A 26,634-nucleotide genomic window follows, 5' to 3' on the forward strand; every position below is an offset into this window, starting at 1 on the left:
ATGATATGAAGATTGGTGGAGGGCAGGTAGTGTTGAGGAAACAAATAGGATGCAGAAGGACTTAGACAGATTAGGAGAATGGGCAAGAAAGAGGCAAATGAAATAGAGTGTTGGAAAATGCATGGTCATGCACTTTGGTAGTAGAAATAAATGTGCTGACTATTTTCTAAATGGGAAGAAAATCTAGGAATCTGAGATACAGAGGGACTTGAGAGTCCTTGTGCAGAACATCCTGAAGGTTAACTTGCAGGTTGATTCAGTGGTGACGAAGGCAAATGCCATGTTAGCATTCATTTCAAGAGGTCTAGATGGGCTGGCATTGGAGAGGATCCAGAGGAGGTTTACAAGGATGATTCCAGGAATGAAATGGTCATCATACGAGGTATGTTTGATGGCTCTGGGTCTGTACTCACTGGAATTCAGAAGGATGAGGGGGAATCTCATTGAAACCTATCGAATGTTGAAAGGCCCTTTCAAAACAGAGATACGGAGAAATTTCTTTAGCTAAAGGGTGGTGAATTTGTTGCCACATGCAGCTGTGGAGGCCAGGTTGGTAGGTTCTTGATTGAGCATGGCATCCAAGGTTACGGGGAGATGACCAGGAACTGGGGTTGAGGAGGAGATAGAAAAAAAGGATCAGCCATGATTGAATGGCGGAGCAGACTCGATGGGCCAGATGGCCAAATTCTGCTCCCATGTCTTATGGTTTTGTGGTCTAAGCCAGAGTACCTCTGCTATTTCCTCTGGTTCCATACACACTTTCCCACTGTCACACTTGATAGGCCCTATTCTTTCATGTCTGAACCTCCTGCTCTTCTCATGGCCCTTTCTGGCTCTCCTAATTTCATTCTTAAGCTCCTTCCTAGTGGACTTATAGTCTTCTAGATCTCTAACATTACCTAGCTCTCTGAACCTTCTTCTTGACTAGATTTATTACAGCCTTTGACACTATGGTTCCTGTACCCATACTATAACATACCTGTGCAGAACTCCACACAAATATTCTCTGAACATTTGCCACATTTCTTCCATAGCTTTCCCTGAGAACAGCTGTTTCCAATTTAAGCTTCCAATTTCCTGCCTGATGCCTTATAATTCCCCTTACTCCAATTAAACACTTTTCTAACGTGTCTGTTCTTATCTCTCTTCAATGCTTTTGTAAAGGAGATAGAATTATGATCACTATCTCCAAAATGCTCTCCCACTGAGAGATCTGACATTTTACCAGGTTCATTTCCCTATACCAAATCAAGTACAGCCTCTCTTCATGTAGACTTATCTACCTATTGTGTCAAGAAACCTTCCTGAACACACCTTACAAACTCCACCCCATCTAAACCCCTTGCTGTAGGGAGATGCCAGTCAATATTTGGGAAATTAAAATCTCTTATCATGACAACTCTGTTATTATTACACCTTTCCAGGATCTGTTTCCCTATCTGCTCTTCGATATCCCTGTTACTATTGGGCATGTACTCTTTGTACGTGACCTACTTTGTTGCATTTCCTGTGTTTTACCTTTAAACGTGCATTGGTCTGTTGTATCTGAGCCCCTGCCACGATGGTTACACATTTTGTTTGGCCAGGCCAGTTTCTGTTTAGAGATTGCAATTTATTCATGCTCCCTCGCATTCTTGACTGTAACTCAATTGCATCTCTCCTTGCTGATTCCATTGATACAGTGATTTCAACTGCTCTTTTAAATGTAAGTTGTGCTTCAGTTAGGATATGACTTTAAATGCTTTCTTGTAAGATTCTCAAACTAAGTGATCTTTCAGTGCATCATTAAGCCCATTACTGAGCTGACAATGTCCAGACAGACAACTTCTTCAAATCAGCCACGTACACTGAAATGAATTACGCATATGTAACTAAAAGTGCTCCACAATCAACAATGGTTTTGGTTCTAAATGTTCCTACGTTACTTCTACAATGTCAGTAAAACTCATTTCCACTGATTTGGTTGGAGCAGTGAAACTTTTAAACAAACTGCCTTTAAATCCAAAGCACAGTGTAGAACTTGGAATGCTTTCATTGGCTGCTTCAAAATACTGCTCACTTTGCTTAGTATACATGAGGCATTTATCTGTTGTGCAGTTGAATGTGTTTATCTTTGTGATGTAGCCGGCCATTTCTGCTTTCTTCTTTATTTATGATTATTGTCACCTGGTACTCACTGTTTATGAACATAAATTCTACCATTTTTTGCTTTTTGTTTAACTCATATATATTTCTCTCTGTCCTCCTCTTCCTGAAAAGACACATGTTGTGGTGCTTTTTAAAAAAAACCTCAAATGTCTCACTGCACTTCAACAGGTGGATCATCGGCTTGGGTTCACTTAAAATTTCCTTGTCATGACTGTTATGCTTTGTAACTCCAAAACATGATACCAATTGGGGGAAAAATACAGGGAGAAAGTAATGCATGTCTTAGTTTTGTTTCTGCTTTAGCAAGACGTGCATATGATGTGGCGTGATGATATATGCCTTTCATGTACTTTGTACATATAACCCATAATTATTTAAACAATGAATGCTTAATCAAACAAGTTTTATGTGTATATATATACATACATAAACACACATACACACACACACACACACACACACACACAATTACTCAAATATTACTGAAATGTTAAATACACAACACGAAGTTAAATTACTGAAATGAAAGTGAAAAACAGTTGCAAAAACATCCTTAGCATTAAGTCAAATTTCTTCCAAACTGACTAGTTTTAAGAATGAAAAAATGTGTTCAAAGAAATGGGAAAGAACCCAAGAAACAAAGATTAATTAATGAAATAAAAACTGAGATCATGTGAGAACAAAATTAATCATCACTTGAAAAATATGACAGCTTGAATGGATTTTTGAAAGACGAAATTTGTTTGCTGAAATTAATCGCTATGAAGTATTGGAGCTGTTGATTGAAGGTGAGCCAATAGAACTTTGGTGAAGTACTGCAGAAGTTAGAGGCATGGGGTGGTGGTTAAAGAGATGGTTCCAGCATGAATACAAAATTAGCTCAGAGATAAAGTAAGAGTTTTTTTTTGACTTGTGCCTCTGAGCACATGCTATAATTTCCAGTTTGCAGATGACCCAAAGCTCAAATGTTGCACAGTAACAAACTTTTGGAGAAGTGAACTGTCTAAAATAGGTAAATATACCATGGACACAATGTGAGATGAGGCACTGAAGTAGGAAGAAGGAAGTACGGTAGTACAAAGTAAATAATACAACTTTAAGTTGCTGCAGGATCAAGTGTCCTATCTGTATTGATATAATTCACTGAACTATAAGCCTGTTCCCAGCAGCTTGGGATAGGGATCCTGCACAGAAGGCATTGTGAGATATTGGCTTTTAAAGGTGGAAGGTGCTCCTTCTCATTCCTAGCCTGCAGATCACCATTGGGCAAAGCGTAGTACCTGCTTAGCCACTCTCCACTCCCTGATCAGGGTCACGTGAAGCCATGGAAGTTCAAAGTACTGTCAAGTTTATTATTGGACTACATTCACGTCACTACATACAGCTCTGAGATTCTTTTTCCTGCGGGCAAATTTATAGAACAGTAACTGTAAACAGGATCAATGAATGACGAACTGTTCAAATGTAAATATAAATCAGTAGCAACAAATAAAGAGAGCATGAAATAATAAGAGAAAGAGTCTGTAAAGTGAGTGGGAACACCAGAAATAGAATGAATGTAGTTATCCCCTTTTGTTCAAGAGCCTGAAGGTTAAGGGGTAGCAATTGTTCTTGAACCAGGTGGTGTGAGTCCTGACAGACTTGTACCTTCTACTTAATGGCAGCAGTGAGAAAAGAGCATGGCCTGGGTGGTGAGGATCTTTGATGATGGATGAATGGTCATATGAACAGCTGGTGTAGATCACAAGTCCTGGTTATGTGACCACTGAAACCAGGCAGACAATTTCTGACCAGTGTTCTTAGTGTATGGAGCTACTCATCCTGTAAAGACACTGCCTAGAAGAAAGCAATGGCAAGTCACTTCTTTCAAAATATTTGCCAAGGACAAATGGAAAGACCACAATTGCCTACGTTACAGGACCTGGCACAAAACAAACAATAGAGTACAAAAGCAAAGTTACAGTAAGCTTTTGAAAATTACCAGTTTAAGTGTTGGGACCAACTCAGAGACGTACAATAAGGCAATTATGCTAGGGCTTTGCAGAAGATGAAGTAGCTTTACTAGAATTGAGAAACTTAATTTGCATTAGGCTAACTATCTAGGGTCATTGTTTAAAGTAAGGGAATTTGAAAGATGTTCAGAAGTGTTTAAAATCGAATAATTTGAAAGGAAGCAAGTGGAATAATAACTTCCAAATTGAAATTATTTGAAGAGAAAATATTTGCACTACTGAGGCAAAAGTGAGCTTTACTGCTCTTTCAAGCACAATGGGCCAAGTGAGTTCCTCACACTGGATTTTATGTTACATTTTTATTAATATCATGGGACATTTTGGCCATTTTTCCAAAAATACTTACTGGTTTTTGTCATGAGGATGAAAAGTGGCTAAAACAAATCGTGATGCTTTTGTATTAGAGCAAATTGGTTCTTGTTCTGAATCAGCAGAATTCAACATTTTAAAATCCCTGTTAAGGGTGTATTAAATTAGAATCAGTTGACATCTGGTTGTTTTTAAAAAGTACGTGCCGATTGTGTTTTATGGGTGCTGCAACAAAACAGTCTTTTATATATGAGGGGTTTTACCTCGTTTATGGTATTGTGTCTGAGCAGTTTAACACCCTCATAGTCTTGCAGAATTGTTTTTTATTAACACAAATTGGTTCTTTGGAAGAGAATGGATTCTTTGAAAATTGCATCTTCCATTCCAGTGGGGATGGTGCTACACAGATCAGTAACAGTTTGTACTTTGCCCCTTATCAGTTCCTCTGTTTATCCTCTTCCCTCTTGAAAAGTGTGAATCTTGCACTAATGCTTTACGTGCATCGCTTAGAAGCAGAAGAAATAACTAATTAGGGGTGGATTTAATCAACGTTAGGTAGTGTAGAAGGAGGCGATTCACTAACAAATTCAAAGCAGAGCATTCAGACACCTTGGTAGTTCAAATCACTAGCACTGTTCCAGAACAGGCATTTCATCCTTCTAGATTGCTGAGTTCTGTGGAGAGAGCACATACTGTATTTAGATCATGTTTTGTTTTAACTTAGTGCCTCAGTTAAAGCAGACAACGGAAAGGATACAAAGCCTGATGGGTGTAGGGTAATAACCGATTCTGAATCTTGTGGTGAGGGACCAAAAACTTCTATGGTGGACTTGGATGGGTGCTGCTTTCTCGTGACAGCACTCCATATGAACATACTCAGTGATGGGGAGGGCTTTGCCTGTGAGGGACTGGGCCATACCCCCACTTTCTGTGGACTTTTACATTCCAGGGCATTGATGTTTTCATACCAGCCCATGATGCAACCAGTCAGGATACTCTCCACTGTGCATCTTAAGAAGTTTGTCAAAGTTCTTGGTGACATTTTGAATCTGATGTAGGTAGAAAGTAGAGGTGCTGTTGTGTCTTTGTAACAACACTTATGTGCTGGGCCCCGGGCAGACCCTCTAATACGCTGTTGCCAAGGAATTTAAAGCTACTGGCCCTCTCCACTTTCGACCTAATAATAAGGACTGGCCTATGAACCTTACGTTTTTCAAAAGACTAGATGATCAGCTATCAGTTCCATGTTAGGAGCTTTTAATCATACTACTGTTTAACTTGATATGTTTGACAAGGTCCCACATGTGAGGTCCCACTGTAATAAATCTAGTCAGGAAGAAAATAAAAGCTTACCAAACGGATCAGAGAGCTAGGTAATGTTAGAGATCTAGAAGATTATAAGGCTAACAGGAAGGAGCTTAAGAAGGAAAATGGGAGAGCTAGAAGGGGTCATGAGAAGGCCTTGGCAGGCAGGATTCAGGAAAACCGCAAGGTTTTCTACAAGTATGTGAGGAGCAGGAGGATAAGACATGAAAGAATAGGACCTATCAAATGTGACAGTGGGAACATGTGTATGGAACGGAGGAAATAGCAGAGGTACTTCATGAATACTTTACTTCATAATTCATTATGGAAAAGGATCTTGGTGATAATAGTGACGACTTGCAGCAGATTGAAAAGCTTGGGCATGTAAGTGTTAAGAAAGAGGATGTGCTGGAGCTTTTGGAAAGCATCAAGTTGGATAAGTCACCGGGCTTGGATGAAATGTACTCCAGGCTGCTATGGGAGGTGAGGGAGGAGATTGCTGAGCCTCTGACGATGATCTTTGCATCATCAAAGGGGATGGGAGAGGTTCTGGAGGATTGGAGGGTTGCGGATGTTGTTCCCTTATTCAAGAAAGGGAGTAGAGATAGCCCAGGAAATTATAGACCAGTGAGTCTTACCCCAGTGGTTGGTAACTTGATGGAGAAGATCCTGAGAGGCAGAATTTATGAACATTTGGAGAGGTATAGTAATAGTCAGAATGGCTTTGTCAAGGGCAGGTCGTGCCTTACGAGCCTGATTGAATTTTTTGAGTATGTGACTAAACATATTGATGAAGAAAGAGCAGTAGATGTAGTGTATATGGATTTCACAAAGGCATTTGCTGAGGTACCTCATGTAAGGCTTATTGACAAAGTAAAGAAGCATGGGCGACATTGCTTTGTGGATCCAGAACTGACTTGCCCACAGAAGGCAAAGAGTGGTTGTAGACGGGTCATATTCTGCATGGAGGTCATTCACCAGTGGAGTACCTTAGAGATCTGTTCTGGGACCCTTGTTCTTTGTGATTTTTATAAATGACCCGGATGAGGAAGTGGAGGGGTGGGTTAGCAAGTTTGCTGATGACACAAAGGTTGGAGGTGTTGCGGATAGTGTGGAAGGCTGTCAGAGGATACAGCGGGACATTGATAGGATGCAAAACTGGGCTGAGAAGTGGCAGATGGAGTTCAACCCAGATAAGTGTGAAGTGGTTCATTTTGGTAGGTCAAATATGATGGCAGAATTTAGTATTAATGATAAGACTTGGCAGTGTGGAGGATCAGAGGGATCTTGGGGTCTGAGTCCATAGGATGCTCAAAGCAGCTGTGCAGGTTGACTCAGTGGTTAAGAAGACATACGGTGTATTGGCCTTCATCAATTGTGGAATTGAATTTAGCAGCCAAGAGGTAATGTTGCATCTATATAGGACCCTGGTCAGACCCCATTTGGAGTACTGTGCTCAGTTCTGGTCATCTCGCTACAAGAAGGATGTGGAAGCCACAGAAAGGGTGCAGAGGAGATTTACAAGGATGTTGCCTCAATTGGGGAGCATGTCTTGTGAGGATAGGTTGAGTGAACTCATCCCTTTCTCCTTGGAGTGAAGGAGGATGAGAGATGACCTGATAGAGGTGTATAAGATCTTGAAAGGCATTGATTGTGTGGATAGTCAGGCTTTTTCCCAGGGCTGAATTAGTTGCCACAAGAGGACTCAGGTTTAAGGTGCTGGGGAGTAGGTACAGAGGAGATGTCAGGGGTAAGTTTTTTTACTCGGAGAGTGGTGAGTGTTTGGAATGGGCTGCCGGCAAAGGTTGTGGAGGCGGATACGATCGGGTCTTTTAAGAGACTTTTGGATGGGTACATGGAGCTTAGAAAAATAGAGGGCTATAGGTAAGCCTAGTATTTTCTAGGGTAGGGACATGTTCAACACAACCTTGTGGGCCGAAGGGCCTGTATTGTGCTGTAGGGTTTCTATGTTTCTATGTAGAAGTTGGCATGCCAAATCTCTTCAAACTCCTAATAAAGTATAGCCGCAGTCTTGCCTTCTTTATAACTATATCGATATGTTGGGACCAGGTTAGATCCTCAGAGATCTTGACACCCAGGAAGTTGAAACTGCTCACCCTCTCCACTCGTGGTCCCTCTATGAGGATTGGTATGTGTTCCTTTGTCTTATCGTTCCTGAATTCCACAATCAGGTCTTTCCTCTTACTGACTTTGAGTTCCAGGTTGTTGCTATGGTACCATTCCACTAGTTGGCATACCTCACTCCTGTACGCCCTCTCGTCACCACCTGAGATTCTGCCAACAATGGTTGTATCATCAGCAAATTTATAGATGGTATTTGAGCTATGCCTTGCCACATAGTTTTGTGTATATAGAAAACAGAGCAGGGGGCTAAGCACACTTCCCTGAGGTGCGCCAGTGTTAATTGTCAGCAGGGAGGATATGCTATCACGATATGCACAGATTGTGTCTTCCAGTTAGGAAGTTGAGGATCCAATTGCAGAGGGAGGTACAGAGGCCCAATCAGGATTGTGGGGATGATGGTATTAAATGCTGAGCTATAGTCGATGAACAGCATCCCGACGTAGGTGTTCGTGTATGATATGCTGAAGCTGGAGTGGGTTGAAAGGAGGTTCACGAAAATGATTCTAGGATTCAAAGGCTTGTCGTATGAAGAGAGTTTGATGGCGCTGGGCCTGTATTCAATGGAATTGAGAAATATGAGGGATGACCTAATTGAAACCTATTGAATGGTGAAAGACCTTGATGGAGTGGAGGTGGAGAGGATGTTTCCAATGGTGCGAGTGTCTAAGACCAGAGGACACAGCCTCAGAATAGAGGGGTGTTGTTTTAGAATGGAGAGGAGGAGAAATTTATTTAGCCAGGGAGTAGTGAATCTGTGGAATTCATTGCCACAGGCAGCTGAGGAGGCCATGTCTGTATGTATATTTAAGGTAGAGATTGATAGATTCTTGATTGTTCCAGGGCATGAAGGGATAAGTGGAGAAGACAGGAGATTGGGGGTGAGAGGAAAAATGGATCGGCCATAATGAAATGGTGAAGCAGACTTGATGGGCCAAATGGCCTAATTCTGCTCCTATAACGTATGCTCTTATCCAAATTAATAGAGTTTGGGATGGTTGTTCTCTCTGTGAATATATATTTATAATGTTTATGATGTAGACTGAATAGATCATTTGACTTTAGATTGATCAAATGAAAATTGTTTTTGATCTAATTATGATACAGTAATCCGATTTATTCAATTCTTGCCTTCATTTTACTTGTATTACATGCTGAACAATCTGGTCTGAAAACAATCTCAGTTAAATAATTCTATTTGTTATCAGACTTTACCAATAATGAAGTCAACATGTGTATCTTTGAGCAAATTGAACACTTGAACAACAATTTATATATTTGGAATAGAAAGAAACATTAATGTGCATATTTGTGTGTATTTATATTTGTGTTTTTTTTTGCAGTTCAGTTTTGGAAATGTCACCTTGGACTTGGATGTTGTGTGCATTTGGAGTCTTGAGCACATGTTTGAAGTGTGGGATTGAAGGATATGATAAATTTAACAGTGTCACAAAGCTGCGTCACTTAGCCGTAGATAACACCACTGGGCGAGTGTACCTCGGGGCAGTGAATTACCTCTATCAGTTGACGGACAAACTCCAAAAGGAAGAGGAATTGAAAACTGGTCCAGAAGATGATGATCCCAGTTGTGTCCCACCAATTAATAGTAATTGCAAAACTGCAGTAAAGACTGATAATTATAATACACTTCTTTTAATAGACAAGACCAACAACAGCCTTGTCATATGTGGCAGTATATACAGAGGAATTTGCTCACTGTGGCATTTGAATAACATCAGTAAAGTCATTTATGAAAATGTGAACGGCGGAGAAGCTACATTTGTTGCAAGTAATGACTCAACTGTGGGACTTATAACCTTCATGAATGAAGCTGATAATAAATCCAAGGTGATTTTTATAGGAAAAACTCAAGCAACATATTCAAGTACAATAATTAGCACCAGAACGCTTTCTCCTACGGGAATGCTAATTTTTTTTGAACCTGTTCAAGATACGTCGGCTGTGAAACCAGACTCTATTTTACAGTATCGACATGACTTCAGATTTTCTTTTAAACATGAAAAGTTTGTTTATTTCATTTTTTCTCGAATCGGTAGATTGCAGCATGAACCTAAAACCTACATATCACGTATTTGCCTTTCTGATGTTAACTACTATTCTTACATTGAAATGGTCCTGGAGTGTGGTGAATTTAATCTTGTGCAATCTGCCTACATCACAAGTCCTGGAAAAGATCTCATTAAGCACATGAATGAAACAGGAGACTATGGGACTTTGGCTGAACAGGATAAAGTCCTCTTTGCTGTGTTTAATAGAGGTAACCAGAAAACAGCGTCGCCTAAACATTCTGCATTCTGCATGTTTTCCTTGAGACAGATAAATGAAAAAATTGAAGAATTTAGAGAAATCTGCTATAGTCACAAAGGAGAGCAAAATGGAGAAACCATCATTTATAACCCTTACAAAACTGAACGCAAAACCAGTTGTACAATGATGAACAAGGTAACTGGAACTAAAAATTCACTTACTCGTTTTTTTAATTTAAAACTTTTTCACTATGTTTCATAGCATGTTGTGTATTGAAATACTTTATTTTTTTAAATTTTATAGTCAGTAAATGATAGGGTCATTCTCAAGTTGGTCATTACAGCTGAGAGGTGCAGCTAATAGAGCTACAGCATTGGGCTCTCTGCTGTGTGGCCTTTGCACTTTTTCCTCTCTGCTTTCCCACGTTCTCCTGTTTCTTCCCACTTTCCAAAGATGCTGGCTTGATAACTTAATTGGGCATTGTTAATGGCAACTAGTACGTGTGCGAGTGGTACAATCTGGAGGAGTTGATGACTGTCTGAAGTCCTGAAACCCATGTTGTCCAATGTGGACATCCCAGTGTCGAGATCTACCTCCATGCTATGCCCTGGGAAAATAATTAGTTATAAAGTAATGGAACTTAATAAAATGGGATAATCATATGTGGAAAGGAGTGACCCTGGCTGGTGGGACTTGGTGAACTACTATATCACTCAGTCTGTGACTACCTGATAGGAATAGCTCTCTTTACAAATCCTTTAGTGTCAGTATCTAATAGACAATTTCCTTTTAAAAACTAATTGAATTTATTAATAGCTATTTACTATGCCAATTCCTGGGATTAGAGAGTTGTTCCAGCATTCAAAACTGACATTGAATCTATATTCGTGGGAGCTTGGAAGAATGAGGGGTAGTTTTATTGAAACCTGTGAAATCCTAAAGGGGCAAGGCAGGGGAGGTATTGAGGCTTGTCTACGAGGGGTAGCCTCAATCATTGGGACGTACGGTAGCTGCAAAATCACGTTTTGGTCATTTAAAATAAAGGTCCATAGAATTTTGTTCTCGTTAAGTATGGTGATCCTTTGTTCTTGAGGAACGGTTTAAAAAAGAAGTGGATAAGTTTCTGAGCGATCAGGAACTGAGTGCCATGGGGAAGAGAAGCAAGAATCAAGGCCTGCAGCAGATCCAGCATGATTGCATTGAATGGCTGCGTGAGTTGGAGGGGACAGATGGCTTACTCAAGTTCCTGTTTTCTTGTGTTGATATGCTCTATTAGATCATTAGATATAAGAGTAGAATTAGTTCATTCGGCCCATTGAGCCTGTTCCACCACTTAAACATGGCTGATCCATTTCCCTCTCAGCCCCAATCACCTACCTTCTCCCCCTATCCCTTCATGCCCTGACCAATCAAGAACTTCTACCTTAAATATACCCAATGACTTGCCCTGTGGCAATGAATCCCACAGATTCACCACACTTGGAGAAGTATTTTTATCTCTGTTATCTTGTTTTCAAGGAATGTTACACCCCAACTCCATCCTTCCACTCTTCCTAATGCATATTTATAAATCCACGGCTAGAAATATTTTATATTCTACATGAAATAATTTCATGTCAATAACGTCCATTAATAAGAAATGTCCACTGCTTTTCTGAAGCAATTTAATTTAAGACCCAGTCATGTGCATCACCCACTTAGAAAAGACTTGTTCTGCAAAGTAACCCTGAGGACATCAGACGCGCTTATTTACATTGAACAGTGCGTTACACACACCTTGATGCCATGTACATAAAGCCTCGTGAAGAGTGTGAATGGATTGTATTAACGTAGGCCTGACCTGGAGGTTTTGTGGTCTGAATTTGGCGATAGTTAGCAAATACCATGCTTTTGTTATCGGCTGCTGTCTCAGGCAAGTGGGTTTTCTCTGTGTTTTGTTTGGAGCTCCCTATCAGATTGTGCCAATTCTAACTGCATGCACTATCACTTGCCCTGCTCTTCCCAAGGCATTTGTTTTCATCCAGTGGAATATAGCCTTGACCCTTGCAGCCTGACTGTACCTTTCTGATGCTGAAGAACTTCTGGGCCCACATGACTGATATTTTCAGTAGATAGTACCTGTATGAAGATCTCATATAATCCAATTTGTTAATTATGAAGTTCCTGGGCTTCATGCACCTTCTAAGCTACGTTCTGAGATGAAGCTATTAGAAAATAATGAAACATGATTTAAAAATAATATTGCCAAATTAACATTCAATGTTTTTAATTTTTATACTTGCAAAGTTTTCTTCGACCCTGTTCCACTGCTAGTTATTCATCAGGATATACATGATACATGATACTGATGATACTAAGGTAGGAGGTGTTGTGGATAATGAGGTGGGTTTTCAAAGCTTGCAGGGAGATTTATGCCGGTTAGAAGAATGGGCTGAATGTTGGCAGATGGAGTTTAATGCTGAGAAATGTGAGGTTCTACATTTTGGCAGGAATAATCCAAATAGAACATACAGGGTAAATGGTAGGGCTTTGAGGAATGCAGTGGAACAGAGAGATCTAGGAATAACAGTGCATAGTTCCCTGAAGATGGAGTCTCATGTAGATAGGGTGGTGAAGAAGGCTTTTGGAATGCTGGCCTTTATAAATCAGAGCATTGAGTACAGAAGTTGGGATGTAATGTTAAAATTGTACAAGGCATTGGTCAGGCCAAATTTGGAATATTGTGTACAGTTCTGGTCACCGAATGATAGGAAAGATGTCAACAAGAGAGAGAGTGCAGAGACGATTTACTAGGATGTTACCTGAGTTTCAGCACTTAAGTTACAGAGAAAGGTTAAACAAGTTAGGTCTCTATTCATTGGAACATAGAAGGTTGAGGGGGGATTTGATCGAGGTATTTAAAATTTTGAGAGGGATAGATAGATAGAGTTGACATGAATAGGCTGTTTCCATTGAGAGTAGGGGAGATTCAAACGAGAGGACATGATTTGAGAGTTAGGGGACAAAAGTTTAAGGGAAACACGAGGGGGGTATTTCTTTACTCAGAGAGTGATAGCTGTGTGGAATGAGCTTCCTGTAGAAGTAGTAGAGGCCAGTTCAGTTGTGTCATTTAAGGTAAAATTGGATAGGTATATGGACAGGAAAGGAGTGGAGGGTTATGGGCTGAGTGCGGGTAGATGGGACTAGGTGAGATTAAGAGTTCGGCACGGACTAGGAGGGCCGAGATGGCCTGTTTCCATGCTGTGATTGTTATATGGTTATATACAGCCCAGTTTCATATGTCTGCTTATTCTCTATTCTACAGTATTAGAAACACAGAAAACCTACAGCACAATACAGGCTCTTCGGCCCACAAATTTATGCCGAACATGTCCCTACCTTAGAAATTACTAGGGTTACCCATAGTCCTCTACTTTTCTAAGCTCCAAGTACCTATCCAAAAGTCTCTTAAAAGACCCTAACGTATCTGCCTCCACCACTATTGCCAGCAGCCCATTCCACACACTCACCACTTTCTGAGTAAAAAACTTACCCCTGACATCTCCTCTATACCTACTTCCCAGCATCTTAAACCTGTGTCCTCTTGTGACAACCATTTCAGTCCTGGGAAAAAGCCTCTGACTATCCACACGATCAATGCCTCTCATCATCTTATACACCTCTATCAGGTCACCTCTCATCCTCTGTCGCTCCAAGGAGAAAAGGCCGAGTTCACTCAACCTATTCTCATAAGGCACGCTCCCCAATCCAGGCAACATCCTTGTAAATCTCCTCTGTTCCCTTTCTATGTCTTCCTGCAGTGAGACGACCAGAACTGAGCACAGTACTCCAAGTGGAGTCTGACCAGGGTCCTATATAGCTGCAACATTACCTCTAAGTTCATTAATAATATTAGTATTATATGTATTATTATCATTAATGAATTTATTGCATGTCATTTGCAAAAGGGACTTTGCCTGATCAAGGAGGAGAATAAGCATAAAAAAGCAGAGTTCAGCAGAATCTCTGGTAGAATTATGCATAAGGTCATTGGGGACATTTATGAAAATAGACATTATAAAGGCATGGAGAGAGAATTTTGCTCTTTTCTGAAAGACTTTAAGACAATAAGACATAGAAGCCGGATTAGGCTACCTGGCCCATTGTGCCTGCTCCACCATTCTAACATGGTTGCGTTATTATCTCCCTTAACCCCTTCACTTGCCTTCTTTCAGTAACCTTTGATGCCTTTTCCAATTAAGAACCTGTCAACCACCACTTTAAATATACTCAATGGCTGTCTCTACAGCCATCTGTGCAATGACTTTCACAGACTCCCCACTCACTGGCTAAAGAAATTCTTCGTGATCTGTCAAGCAAGAGAAAATCTGCAGATGCTGGAAATCTGTGCAACACACACAAAATGCTGGAGGAACTCAGCAGGCCAGGCAGCATCTATGAAAAAGAGTACAGTCAATGTCTCAGGCTTTGAAACACTTTGGCAGGACTGCCTGGCCTGCTGAGTTCCTCCAGCATATTGTGTGTCTTCCTCCTCATCTCTGTTGTAAAGGAGATGTCCTTGTATTCTGAGGCTGTGCCCTCTGGTCCTGGACTCTCCCACTGCAGAAAGCATCCTCTCCATTTCCACTCTTTGAGTATTCAATAGGTCTCACTGAGATCTCGCTGAAAGAAAAACATTGAATTATATTTGAAAGATGTAAGTTGATTTAAAGAGAAGGGGTCAGTTTATTTGGTATTAATTGGCTTATTTGAAAGAAAGAGAGAAAAACAATCGTGTTGCTGTGTTGTTTTGTTCTCTTGAATCCCTTTCCTCCCCTCACCCTCCAAATCTTTTGTCACCGATTTTATTGTGCATGCATCTTCAAAGACACTGTTGCAAGGAAGGTGCTCGTGCTGTGTTGCAGCAGCTGTTTTAGATAAACAACTCAACTGCATGCAAGATGCTTTTCTCTGCATTCGTGGGCTTGGTCGTAAGAATCTGATATATAACTAATTTCTTTTTACAGCTTACACAATGAAGAAAAATTATATTTAAATGTGCAGTTAATATACTCCGAGACAAAAATAAATGAAATTCTTTAAATTAAAGATAGTACTTGAGATATTTGATATTGACGTTATAACTGCTTTATGAACTCAGCATCTTTAAGGGTTATGACAGTTTGATATGTCTAAATGCTACTTGGTGATGAACCTGCAAGATAGTATGAGGGCACAAACAAGAGAGAATCAGCAGATGCTGGAAATCCAAGCAACTCACACAAAGTGCTGGAGGAACTCAGCAGGCCAGGCAGCACAAATGGGGGGGGAAAAAGTACAGTCGATGTTTCCGGCTGAGACTGGCAGTCCTACCAAAGGGTCTCAGCGTGAAATGTCCACTTCTTTTTTATAAAGATGTTGCCTGACCTGCTGAGCTCCCCCAGCATTTTGTGTGTGTTGCCAGGTAATATCAAGGCTCTGTTTGCAACTTGGAATTAAATAATGCCAGACAGACAGACATACTTTATTGATCCCGAGGGAAATTGGGTTTCATTACAGCCGCACCAAGAGTAGTGAAGAAATATAGCAATATAAAACCATAAATAATTAAATAATAATAAGTTAATCATGCCAAGTAGAAATAAGTCCAGGACCAGCCCATTGGCTCAGGGTGTCTGACACCCTGAGGGAGGAATTGTAAAGTTTGATGGCCACAGGTAGGAATGACTTCCTATGCTGCTCAGTGTTACATCTCAGTGGAATGAGTCTCTGGCTGAATGTACTTCTGTGCCTAACCAGTACATGCCTTTATTGCAAAGAAATTGGACTGCAACAAGAAGTAAATCCTACTGATGTTTTACACGGCTGTTATGAGCTCAAATGTGGAGGGCTAGGTGCTGTCTGAACCCAAAGAACAATGTATTTCTGACGAAGGTGATGCAGTGTAGATTCACTGATATGATTCTTCGAGTGATGTGTATGGCTAGGGTTGGATCTCACTAAAGATTAGAAGAGATAATCTCAACAAGACATAAAATTCTGAGCGAGGCTGCTGGATAGAGATGTTAAAAGCAAATCTCAGGATACCAGATCGGGTTCTTAGAGATGAAGAGGATCCTTTTCATTAATGATTTGTAAACCATTAGAATTTATCCTAGAGGATGCTCGGTCACTGATTATATCCAAGACTCAGAATAATTGTTGGATGCTGAAGGATTCAAACTGTATAGGGATCAGGCAGGAAGGTGGATCATGGAATGGATCAGCCCTGATCTTTCTGAATGAAGGAGTTGGCTTAAGGGACCACGTGATCTATTGCTACCTCTATTTTTAATATTCGTGTTATGTGAACTATGGTATTTGCAAGCTGTGGCTGCTGAGTTCTCTGGATGATCAGAGGTGTGCTGGGTTTGTTTGATGAAAAGAGATTAACATTTAGTATGAGAAGTCTGTTCAGGCTAATCAATTTCATCAATAAAGATTTAGCTATAACCATTCAGCTCCATCAAAACATCCATCTTTTTCCAAAGATTCCAGAATTTATGACTTATTCATTTTGCTGCATGTATTCATCACTTCTTCCAAGGAACTTGGGCACCTATTCCTCATTTGCCATTTGATCCTTGGATCTGAGATATGTCAGACCTTAAGACAATGTTACAGAATAAAGTTGTCTCTTGTCAGCCATCTCTTCCTGTGCTCAGGAAAGTATGAATCTCTGAATTCTTTCCTCAACTAAGTCAGGATTCTCATTCTCAAATTGAGGGGAAAAATCCACAATCAAGAAGTAAATGGCAGAAAGTTGACAAACAAAGTTTCACCAAATTATACAGCAGGAAGATTGTCAGGTTATATATTCACTTTGGATGTAAAAATACCAAATAGCACGACACTAAAGCAGTAAGACGAAGTCAAGAGAATTTTGTTCTCCACATACATTATAAACCAGCTGATCAAAAAAAAACTGCATGTTGATTTGAGTGATATTACTGTTTTGAGATCATTTTAACCAGCGTAAATTTATACCACAGTATAGATTGGAAGCATCAGGTAATTGTAATTTAGTTATGTAACATGTAACTAAGTAAATGGAACTGGCTTGCAGCTACAAGACCTACTTCTTACCTATGTTTGGAAGTTGAGTATTGAAGTTGTACTTCTGGAACCCTTTGCAAAGTCCTTATGAATCCATAAAAATACTGAGTGTTCAGCCAACTTTAAATGTGGTATGCTGGATTGGAAAATGTTCAGCAATATTTCGTCATGATGGATGAAGAGTCTTGGCTGTGATTGATCGTGTGAATTAATTTATTTCCTGGGCTGTCATAATTAAGATACGCTGTCACTAAGCTGGTTACATAAAATGAATTAGCAAAGTGGAGACTGGCCCTTCCCATTTTGGTGCTGAAATCCGGAACATTAGGCAGAAATTCCATGAGATATTGTTACAGTGATATTGCAACTTTGAGGCTGCACTGCTCAGCTTGATCCAAGTTATGGGATCAGATGGTTTATTTAAATAAGAAGTGAGTGTATGCTTGTTCAGGTAATATTATCCCATTCCAGCTACATGTGAGGAGAAAATAGATCTGTTTTTATGCATTGAACTCCAGTGCTGTGTTTTCTGTTGGCACGTTTTTCTTAAGAGTTGAGGTTAAGGGTGAAAGGTGAAATATTTAAGAGGAACTTGAGATGGGGCTGCTTCACTCCAGAGTGTGGAACGAGCTGCTAGCAGAAGTAGTGGATGTCGGTTCGATTATAACCTTTAAGAGAATTTAAGTAAGTACATGGATGGGAAGTCTAGGCTCCAGGTACAGGTCGATAGGTTTGGTACAGATCAGATGTGCTGAATGGCTTGTTTCTGTGCATATTTGGGTCAAATGTCAAAAGCAGATAATATAGACTGTGTAAATATTGGGAACATCAGGCATCAGAAATGCTGAGAAATGGTATTGAAAGTGAAATTACAGGACTACGGTGGTTCATTAAAGGTAAAGTATTGGTTAGATATCCATGGATATTGTGACTTTAGGCATCAGAGCATCATTGATGCACTGGGGCCAAATGTAAGCATCTGGTTTGAAGTATGCTGAGTGTTTAGTGTGATGTTCTCTAACTTCTGCTCAACAGAGATGGTTCTGATTGGTTAGTTGCAATCACATTGTGACCTAGAACGATATTTGCTGTGCTTTCCAAGTTGCAATGCTTTTCAAGAAGCCAGCTAAAATAAATAGTAAATAATTTTATGGTATTTTTTAAGACTGGTATGAAAGAATATTGCTATTTATTCCCCTTCATTTATGAAAATTAGATTTAACTTTTATTCTGTTGTTTATTGTTGCACCAGAATCAAGCAGTTCAATATCCTTGCAGCGGTGAACATCTCCCATATCCCATCGCAAGTAAGAAGGGTATTTCTGCTAAAGCACAGAAAGAATATAACACCAATTTATCAGCGATAGCTGTGACCGTGGAGAATAGCAATACAATTGTCTTTTTGGGCAGTGCAGTTGGAGAAATTCACAAGGTAAGATTTACGATGAAACTTTCTTTTGTTCAATCAAAAAAAAAGATACATGCGTTGTATAACTTGGACTACTGGTTTGTAAGCTTAAAATGAAAGCAGAATCGGTTCTTTACGTTTCGAGTAACATTAATTTGGCTGGGGTAATGATTAGTTTTGGTTTTATTAGATGGAAAAAGATTAAGATAATTTGAAAATACAGCAATTTCATCAAAGATTAATTGTCAATAATGTACGCTACTAGCAAAGTTGTATCTAAGTCAGGAACCTTACAGCTTGTGGTATAGAAAGGAAAGACTATTGATTTCTTGAGAATGAACCTGAACCTGATTGTGGTTAGACCAAACACAGAACAGGGCTTGGGGAACTGGACTGGCCTCTAATGATCAGATATAGAGAAGCATTCATATGTGATGTTGAATTCATGGTTGATATATACAAGGATCTTCAAGGTGAGGTGCATATGAAACTGCTTGGTTGCAACAACATTCCAGCGAAGCCCTGTGAGAAAGTGTTGGACCTCCCGAAAAGAAAATAAAAGCAAAACAAAGAAATTTTATTTATCTAAACGTCCCCGGTAAACTCAACATAAAATATCCATCTTTAATTAGCTTGGAGGAGCTGCTGTTAAGTAAGAATTTTGAGAGTAGAGAGGAGTGAGTGATTGCCTTTGCTATTGAGCATAGTGCGTGGTCTGGAGGGGATTAGCAGGTGCTGGTTATTCTTTTTACCTGTTACCTTTGTGTTTTTTTAAGCAGTAAGGGCCAAAGGTCTGGAATTTATAGTTGAAGATGCCTTTGCACATCTGTTACATTACATTTTGTAGGCAGTAGGTGCAGCAGTCAAAGAATACATATGGTAAGGGTTGGGAGGGAACACTAGGGCAGGAGTTGTGAATAACTGACATTCAGTCTTGTTTCTTTTCTCTGAATGGAACTGAGACTGGAATATCGTTGGAGCTGGCCCCCCCACCCCCCCAGGTCACTGAAGGGCATTCCATCACACCTTTCACATGTATGGCTATTGAAAAGGCTTTGACATTTGGAGATAACCCACTTGCCACAGATGAACCAGTGATCTTTCTTGTAGCCTCCAGGATCACGCAGAAAATAAGAATTCATTTGCTTTTTTAAGGCAATGTAGGAGAAAATCATAAGCCAAGACTCAGGAGGAAACTTCTAATTTTTTTTACTTTAAAAAGCAGGGGAGTTTATTACAGTCTCCCCTGTAAGAGTGACTGATAACTATAAATCATTTAGTTTGAATATTTCTACTCACTTAACATAAGTCTAAATTTTGATAAGGTTTTGCAGTATGTAGACCTGGGCTGCTTCATCACCTGAAGATGTACAAATCAAAAAGCATTGATAAAGTAAATGCTGTTCTGCATATATATCGGAACTCCAAATGATTTTTAATTAAAGGACTAGCAATTAATTCAAGGAAATGCCCTTGTTCTAAAAACATGGCAAAGACATTGTTCAAACTATACAGTGGCATGCAAATGTTAGGGCACCCCGGTCAAAATTTCTGTTACTGTGAATAGTTAAGTGAGTAGAAGATGAACTGATCTCCAAAATTCATAAAATTAAAGATGAAACATTCTTTTTAACATTTTAAGCAAGATTAGTGTATTATTTTTGCTTTGTACAATTTTAGAGTGGAAAGAAAGAAAGGAGCACCATGCAAAGGTTTGGGCACCCCAAGAGGTTTGAGCTCTTACATAACTTTTACCAAGATCTCAGACCTTAATTAGCTTGTTAGGGCTATGGCTTGTTCACAGTCATCATCAGGAAAGGCCAGGTGATGCAAATTTCAAAGCTTTATAAATACCTTGACTCCTCAAACCTTGTCCCAACAATCAACAGCCATGGGCTCCTCTAAGCAGCTGCCTAGCACTCTGAAAATTGAAAGAAATGATGCTCACAGAGCAGGAGAAGGCTATAAGAAGTTAACAAAGCATTTTCAGGAAGCTGCTTCCTCAGTTCGTAATGTAATTGACGATGGAGGTCAAGTTGAGGTTTGGAAGACCAAGAAAACTTTGAGAGAACTGCTCGTAGGATTGCTAGAAAGGCAAATCAAAATCCCCGTTTAACTGCAAAAGACCTTCAGGAAGATTTAGCAGAGTCTGGAGTGGTGGTGCACTGTTCTACTGTGCAGTGACACCTGCACAAATATGACCTTCATGGAAGAGTCGTCAGAAGAAAAACTTTCCTGTGTCCTCACCACAAAATTCAGCGTCAGAAGTTTGGAAAGGAACATCTAAATAAACCTGATGCATTTTGGAAACAAGTCCTGTGGACTGATGAAGTTAAAATAGAACTTCTTGGCCGCAATGAGCAAAGGTATGTTTGGAGAAAAAAGGGTGCAGAATTTCATGAAAAGAACACCTCTCCAACTGTTAAGCACGCGGATGGATCGATCATGCTTTAGGCTTTGGGCAGCCAGTGGCTTGGGGAAAGAATGAATTCAAATAAGTACCAGCAAATTCTGGAAGCAAACATCACACCGTCTATAAAAAAGCTGAAGATGAAAAGAGGATGGCTTCTACAACAGGATAATGATCCTAAACACATCTCAGAATACACAATGGACTACCTCAAGAGGCGCAAGCTGAAGGTTTTGCCATGGCCCTCACGGTCCCCTGACCTAAACATCATCAAAAATCTGTGGATAGACCTCAAAAGAGCAGTGCATGCAAGACGGTCCATGAATCTCACAGAACTAGAAGCCTTTTGCAAGGAAGTATGGGCAAAAATCCCCCAAACAAGAATTGAAAGACTCTTAGCTGGCTACAGAAAGTGTTTACAAGTTGTGATACTTGCCAAAGGGGGTGTTAGTAAGTACTGGCCATGCAGGGTGCCCAAACTTTTGCTCCGGGCCCTTTTCCTTTATTGTTATTTTAAAACTGTAAAAGGTGGAAATAAAAAAAAGTAATCTTGCTTAAAATATTAAAGGAATGTGTCATCTTTATGCCTTTTTGGAAATCAGGTCATCTTTTACTCGCTTAGCTATTCACAGTAACAGAAATTTTGAACAGGGGTGTCCAAGCTTTTGCATGCCACTGTACATCAGCCTCTCTACATGCCCTATGCAAGCGACTGAATGGTGAAAGTGAAATTATTAACCAGTTCAAAACAATTTGGGAAACAAAGCAACTTCCCTCTGGTAGAGTGACTTTTGAAAATGGCTGTAAGTCACAGATGTTTCGTTTTAATTCAGACCACAAACTTAAAGCAAGGCTCATAAAAACGTTGAAAGGAACCAGAGTCCAAAATAAACAGAACTCAGCTCAACGAAATGGAGAATGAAAAGTGATGCAGAAACTGGGGTTCATTTCTTACCATCACCAGACCTGATAATAGTCGTCAAAAACTCAAGTCTTGGTGACAGCTCCATAGTGCATACCAGGCTAGTCTACCGTGAACAAAACCTCTGGTATTTCAGTCGGTTTTCCTGATTGACAGTGAACAAATTCCTGAGCCAGTCCTACAACTGTAGTTTCAGTAAGGAAGGATGACATTTGCATCACTTGTAACAAATATGGTAGAGTAGAGGACAGTCTTTTTCAGTAACCTTATTTGCATAGATTATAATGTTGACAGTTTGAGTAAAAACTGTTTACTTAAGAATGCCTTCAGGGATGAGATGCTTCAAAATCAGTGTTCCTTACATTGTTGCATAAGCTTGTTCTGACCTGGGTGTAATTGCATGATTAGGAACAGAATGTGTTTGGTTTTAAGGTAGATTTATATTAAATGGCTCTGAACTACTCTGACAGTCGATGAACTATGTCAGAGATGCTGGCAATCAGAAGAAAACACTTTAATGATTGCCATAGAAAAGTGCTCAGACAAGGGGGGAAAAGATGAAAGTACATTTTGTTGTAACAGTTAGGCATAGAACAGAACTACACAGGAATCAGCCATCAACACACAGTGTTGTGTTGAACTAATTAAAAAGTTAATTAAATGCCTAATATTTCTGCCTACGCATGGTCAATATTTCTCTATCCTCTGCACATTCATATACCCGTTCCACTGTCCTCATAGTGCGTGTGTACAGAGCTTATTAGAGAGTTAAACACCTCAAAAATTACCTGAACTGTAAGCTTTCTTCAAGGTTTTTGATAGTAAAAACTTGTGAAACCATTAGAAAGATTAGTAAAACATATTAAATTCAATACAGAAAGATTGCGCACCCGAATATACTAATAGGTTGAGCACCCCTTATCCAAATTCCAAAAGGTGCTGGGAGGATTTCCAGGCAATGTGCAAGTTGCTGTGCACCACAGTGGGTCTGCAATTTGACCTCACATACATAATGAACAGAAGTGATTGAAAAACAGAAAAACACTGCAGAAAGCGAAAAAATTAAGATGACAATTTTGTACTGAAAGACTGTTGGAATCAGCTTCGGACTGAACATTAGCCGCTTTATGGTATGCTGATCATGAAACAGACAAAGATCTATTGGAACAAACTGAAATTGAAAGTAGTTGTATATATTCAGCAAGCTAGTTGCAGAAATTTAAGAAAAGGCACGGCATTAAATTTTTAAAGATTTGTCTTGATAAAGTGTCTGCTGATTACAAAGCGGCAGAGAAATTCATTGATGAATTTGCCAAGATCATTGCTGATGAAAATGTGACACACTGAATGGCTGCATCAGTACATACGTGTGATGAATCGGGTGTGAGACAGTCTCCTTCCCAGTAAGCTCAAGAGTTGAAAATTATGACAGTCCCAAGCTGTTTTATTATATATTCTGAAATCCCAAAAGCTCCGTAGTCTGAAACATGTCTGGCCCCAAGCGTTTTAGATAAAGGTGCTCAACTTGCATTATTGATTATTCTCACAACCAGTGTTAACCAAGGTAGCACACATATGTAACATTCCATAACTATTAGTGTAGACCAGAGTGAACTTGTGGCGCAAGATTGCTTAATACTGATAAATGATGAGCATAATACTTCTTTCAAAGTATGCCTACTGGATGTTTACCAATCTTAAGAAAGCTTAAGAATCAGACAAAATGGTGCTGGTGAAGTACGGCAACGACTTACTGGCAGCAAACAAAACTACTAACTATTTTCATCACTCACACCTTTTCACTGCCATCAGTAGCCTGTAACTTCCCTTTTGGAGCTGAACCACCTGTGGGACCTGGCGTTTTGGTTGTGTGAACTGAAGTCTCTGTGGTGTAGGGCAGTTGCGGCGTGGTGTGTATGGGCAGATCCGAGGTGGTGGAACCTGAGCCCGAGAGCGGGGAGCAAGGCAGTGCTTGGCCGTTGCAGGAGCGGACTTGAAGGCGATCCCCAGGGTGCCAGGCTGGATTCCTCGAGAGCATATCGGAAGTGGCAGGGCCTGGGCCCAAGAGCGAGGAATGACCTGCTGTTTGGCTGATTTAAACACCAGACCAGATTGAAAAGCTTAGGGTTTGAAGGCCAGAGGAGAGGATGGGTCGTGTTTGCTCATCTCTGTGCTGAACCTGCAACTTACATCTAATGGCCTCCTGGATCCCATATGACTGGCTTCGTGGCTGTTGACTCACCTTTGTGAACTTCTGTTCTGAATGATTTTTGCTTACGGTTATTGTCTGCACAATTTGTATTTTTTTTCCCTGCACTTTGGGTGTATAAAGGTTTTTTTTATTGAGTCTATTGGGTTTCTTTATCTTGTGGCGGCCTGTAAGGAGATGAATCTGAAGGTTGTATATAGTACACATACTTTGATAATAAATGTACTTTGAAATTCACTGTTTCAAGGGCAAATAAAGAGTGAATGGAGATGGATGCCTTTCTGCTGTGTTTGCTTCAAGTTGGAATCCAAATTACCTGTGCAGAAATTATGTAAAAAGCAGCTTATGTACAAGAAGTGATCTTCATACAAAACAAAACACGCCTCTAGAGGCCAGAAAACCTATCTACAGTACATGCAGCTCTTGTATTTGCCTCCTTTACTACACAGGCAGTGGATTCCAGGCGTCAACATACTTTATGTAAAAACAAAAAAAAACACTAGTCAAACACGTCTCCTTTGAAGTTTGTCCCTCTCGTCTTAAATGCATGCCTTTCAGTTTCAGACATTCCAACAATGGAAGAAATATACTGGCTGACTACTGTGCCTGCCCTTCCCATAATCTTTTATATTCCTACCAGATCTCTCCAGAGCCTTTGCCACTCCAGAGAAAACAGCCCAAGTTTGTCCAACCTCTTCATATTACACATACCATCTAATCTAGCTGACATTGTGTTATAACTCTTCTGCACCCTCTTCCTCTAATGGGGCAATGAAAACTGAATACAATACTTCAGATGCAGCCTAACTAAATTTTTATAAAGCTGCAACGTAACTTTCTCACTCCTGAACTCACGAGCTCGATTAATAAAGCATGCCATAAGCCATTTTTACCCCCTTATCAAACTGTGCGGATAATGGGCTTGAACTCCAAGATCCCTCTATACATCAACACTGTTAAGGGTTTTGCCATCAACTGTGTACAAATCCTTTACATTTGATCTCCCAATATGGTTCGGCAATGGGTAGTCAAAATTGCCCTATGTATCTCCAGCACCAGCCTACCCGCCATCAAGGACATATATACAGAAAGGTGCTGGAAAAGGGCCAGTGACAACATGAAGGATCCCACACACCCTGCTTATGGACTGTTTGTCCCACTCCCTTCAGGGAGGAGGCTACGTAGCATCCATGCCAGGACCACCAGAGTCAAAAGCAGTTAGTTTCCCCAAGCAGTATGGCTGATCAGCACCTCCATCCACCAAACCAGCCCTCCACAACCCCATGCTTTATCATCTCCTGCCAGAGTCTCCTTGTGTGCAGGTGGTCCTGTGTCCAGCATCACTTTATGGACATACAGTCAGTCTATGTATATAAGCTATCTTGTGTATTTATATTTGTAATGTACTTTTATTATCATTTGCTTTATATTATTTTGTGGTTTTTTTTCTGCGCTGCATCAGATCCAGAGTAACAATTATTTTGTTCTCCTTTATACTTGTGCACTGGAAATAACATTAAACGATCTTGAACCTTGAACCTCACACTTGGCTGGATTAATTTTGATCTGTCATTTCTCAACCACTACCCTGTACTTTCCCTGTGCAAGCAAATTCCAAATCCAAACAATTAAGTAGCATTGATCTTAATCTTCTGGATAAGCCTAACATGGGGACCTTTTCAAACATCTTACCTAAATCTATGCAGACAACATACAAAGCACAAGCTTCATCAACCACCTTGGTCACCTCCATAAAAAAAAACCTCAAGTTAATAAGACACACTTTGCCCCAGATAAAGCCATGTTGATTGTCCTTAATTACGACGTGGTTTTCCAAATGTTGTGCCCAATTGCTTCCCAAACACAGCCGTGAGACTCACCAGTTGATGATTTCCAGGACTGGCGCTGTTTCCTTTCTTGAACAACAGAACAACATTAACTACTCACCATTCCTCCAGGGCCTTGCCTGTGGCTAAAAAACATAAAAGTACTTTGGTCAAGGTCTCAGCAATCTCATCTCTTGTCTCTCTCAATAACCTAGGATATATTCAATAAGGTCCCCATGGACTTATCCAACTTTACGTTCTTCAAGAAACTCAACTCCTTTACATTTAATCTCACAATGCGCTGGAACATTACCATTAATTTTCCTGTCCACCACATCTTTCCACTTTGTAAATGCAGATATGAGGGATTCATTTAGGACCATGCCCATATCCTTCACTTCTAACCACATGTTTTCTCCTTTATTGTTGAGTGGAATGTACAGAATTTCTTGAAATTTCTTTCATTCTACCTTGCAAGGACCTTCCTGGCTCTCCGAATTCCCTTCTTGAGTTCTCTTTACAATCCTCAAGAGCTTAGATTTTAGTCTTCTTAACCTTAGATACACTTACTTTTTCTTCCTGACCATCTTCACTACCTCTC

General features: G+C 40.1%; 1 protein-coding gene across 10 annotated transcripts in view; it reads left to right on the forward strand.

Annotated features, from left to right (window-relative positions):
• LOC132403654 (plexin-B2-like) overlaps positions 1-26,634 on the forward strand; it is a 249,573-nt gene that overhangs the window by 136,388 nt on the left and 86,551 nt on the right. For all 10 annotated transcript variants that reach the window (XM_059987166.1, XM_059987161.1, XM_059987159.1 and 7 more), the window contains 2 exons: positions 9,260-10,379; positions 18,511-18,690. In XM_059987166.1, coding sequence (XP_059843149.1) covers positions 9,273-10,379; positions 18,511-18,690 — 1,287 coding nt within the window. In that variant the 5' untranslated portion in view covers positions 9,260-9,272. The remainder of the gene's footprint in view (positions 1-9,259; positions 10,380-18,510; positions 18,691-26,634) is intronic.

This window comes from Hypanus sabinus, chromosome 13 (assembly GCF_030144855.1).
Source record: "Hypanus sabinus isolate sHypSab1 chromosome 13, sHypSab1.hap1, whole genome shotgun sequence".
NCBI classification, from domain to species: Eukaryota; Metazoa; Chordata; class Chondrichthyes; order Myliobatiformes; family Dasyatidae; genus Hypanus; species Hypanus sabinus.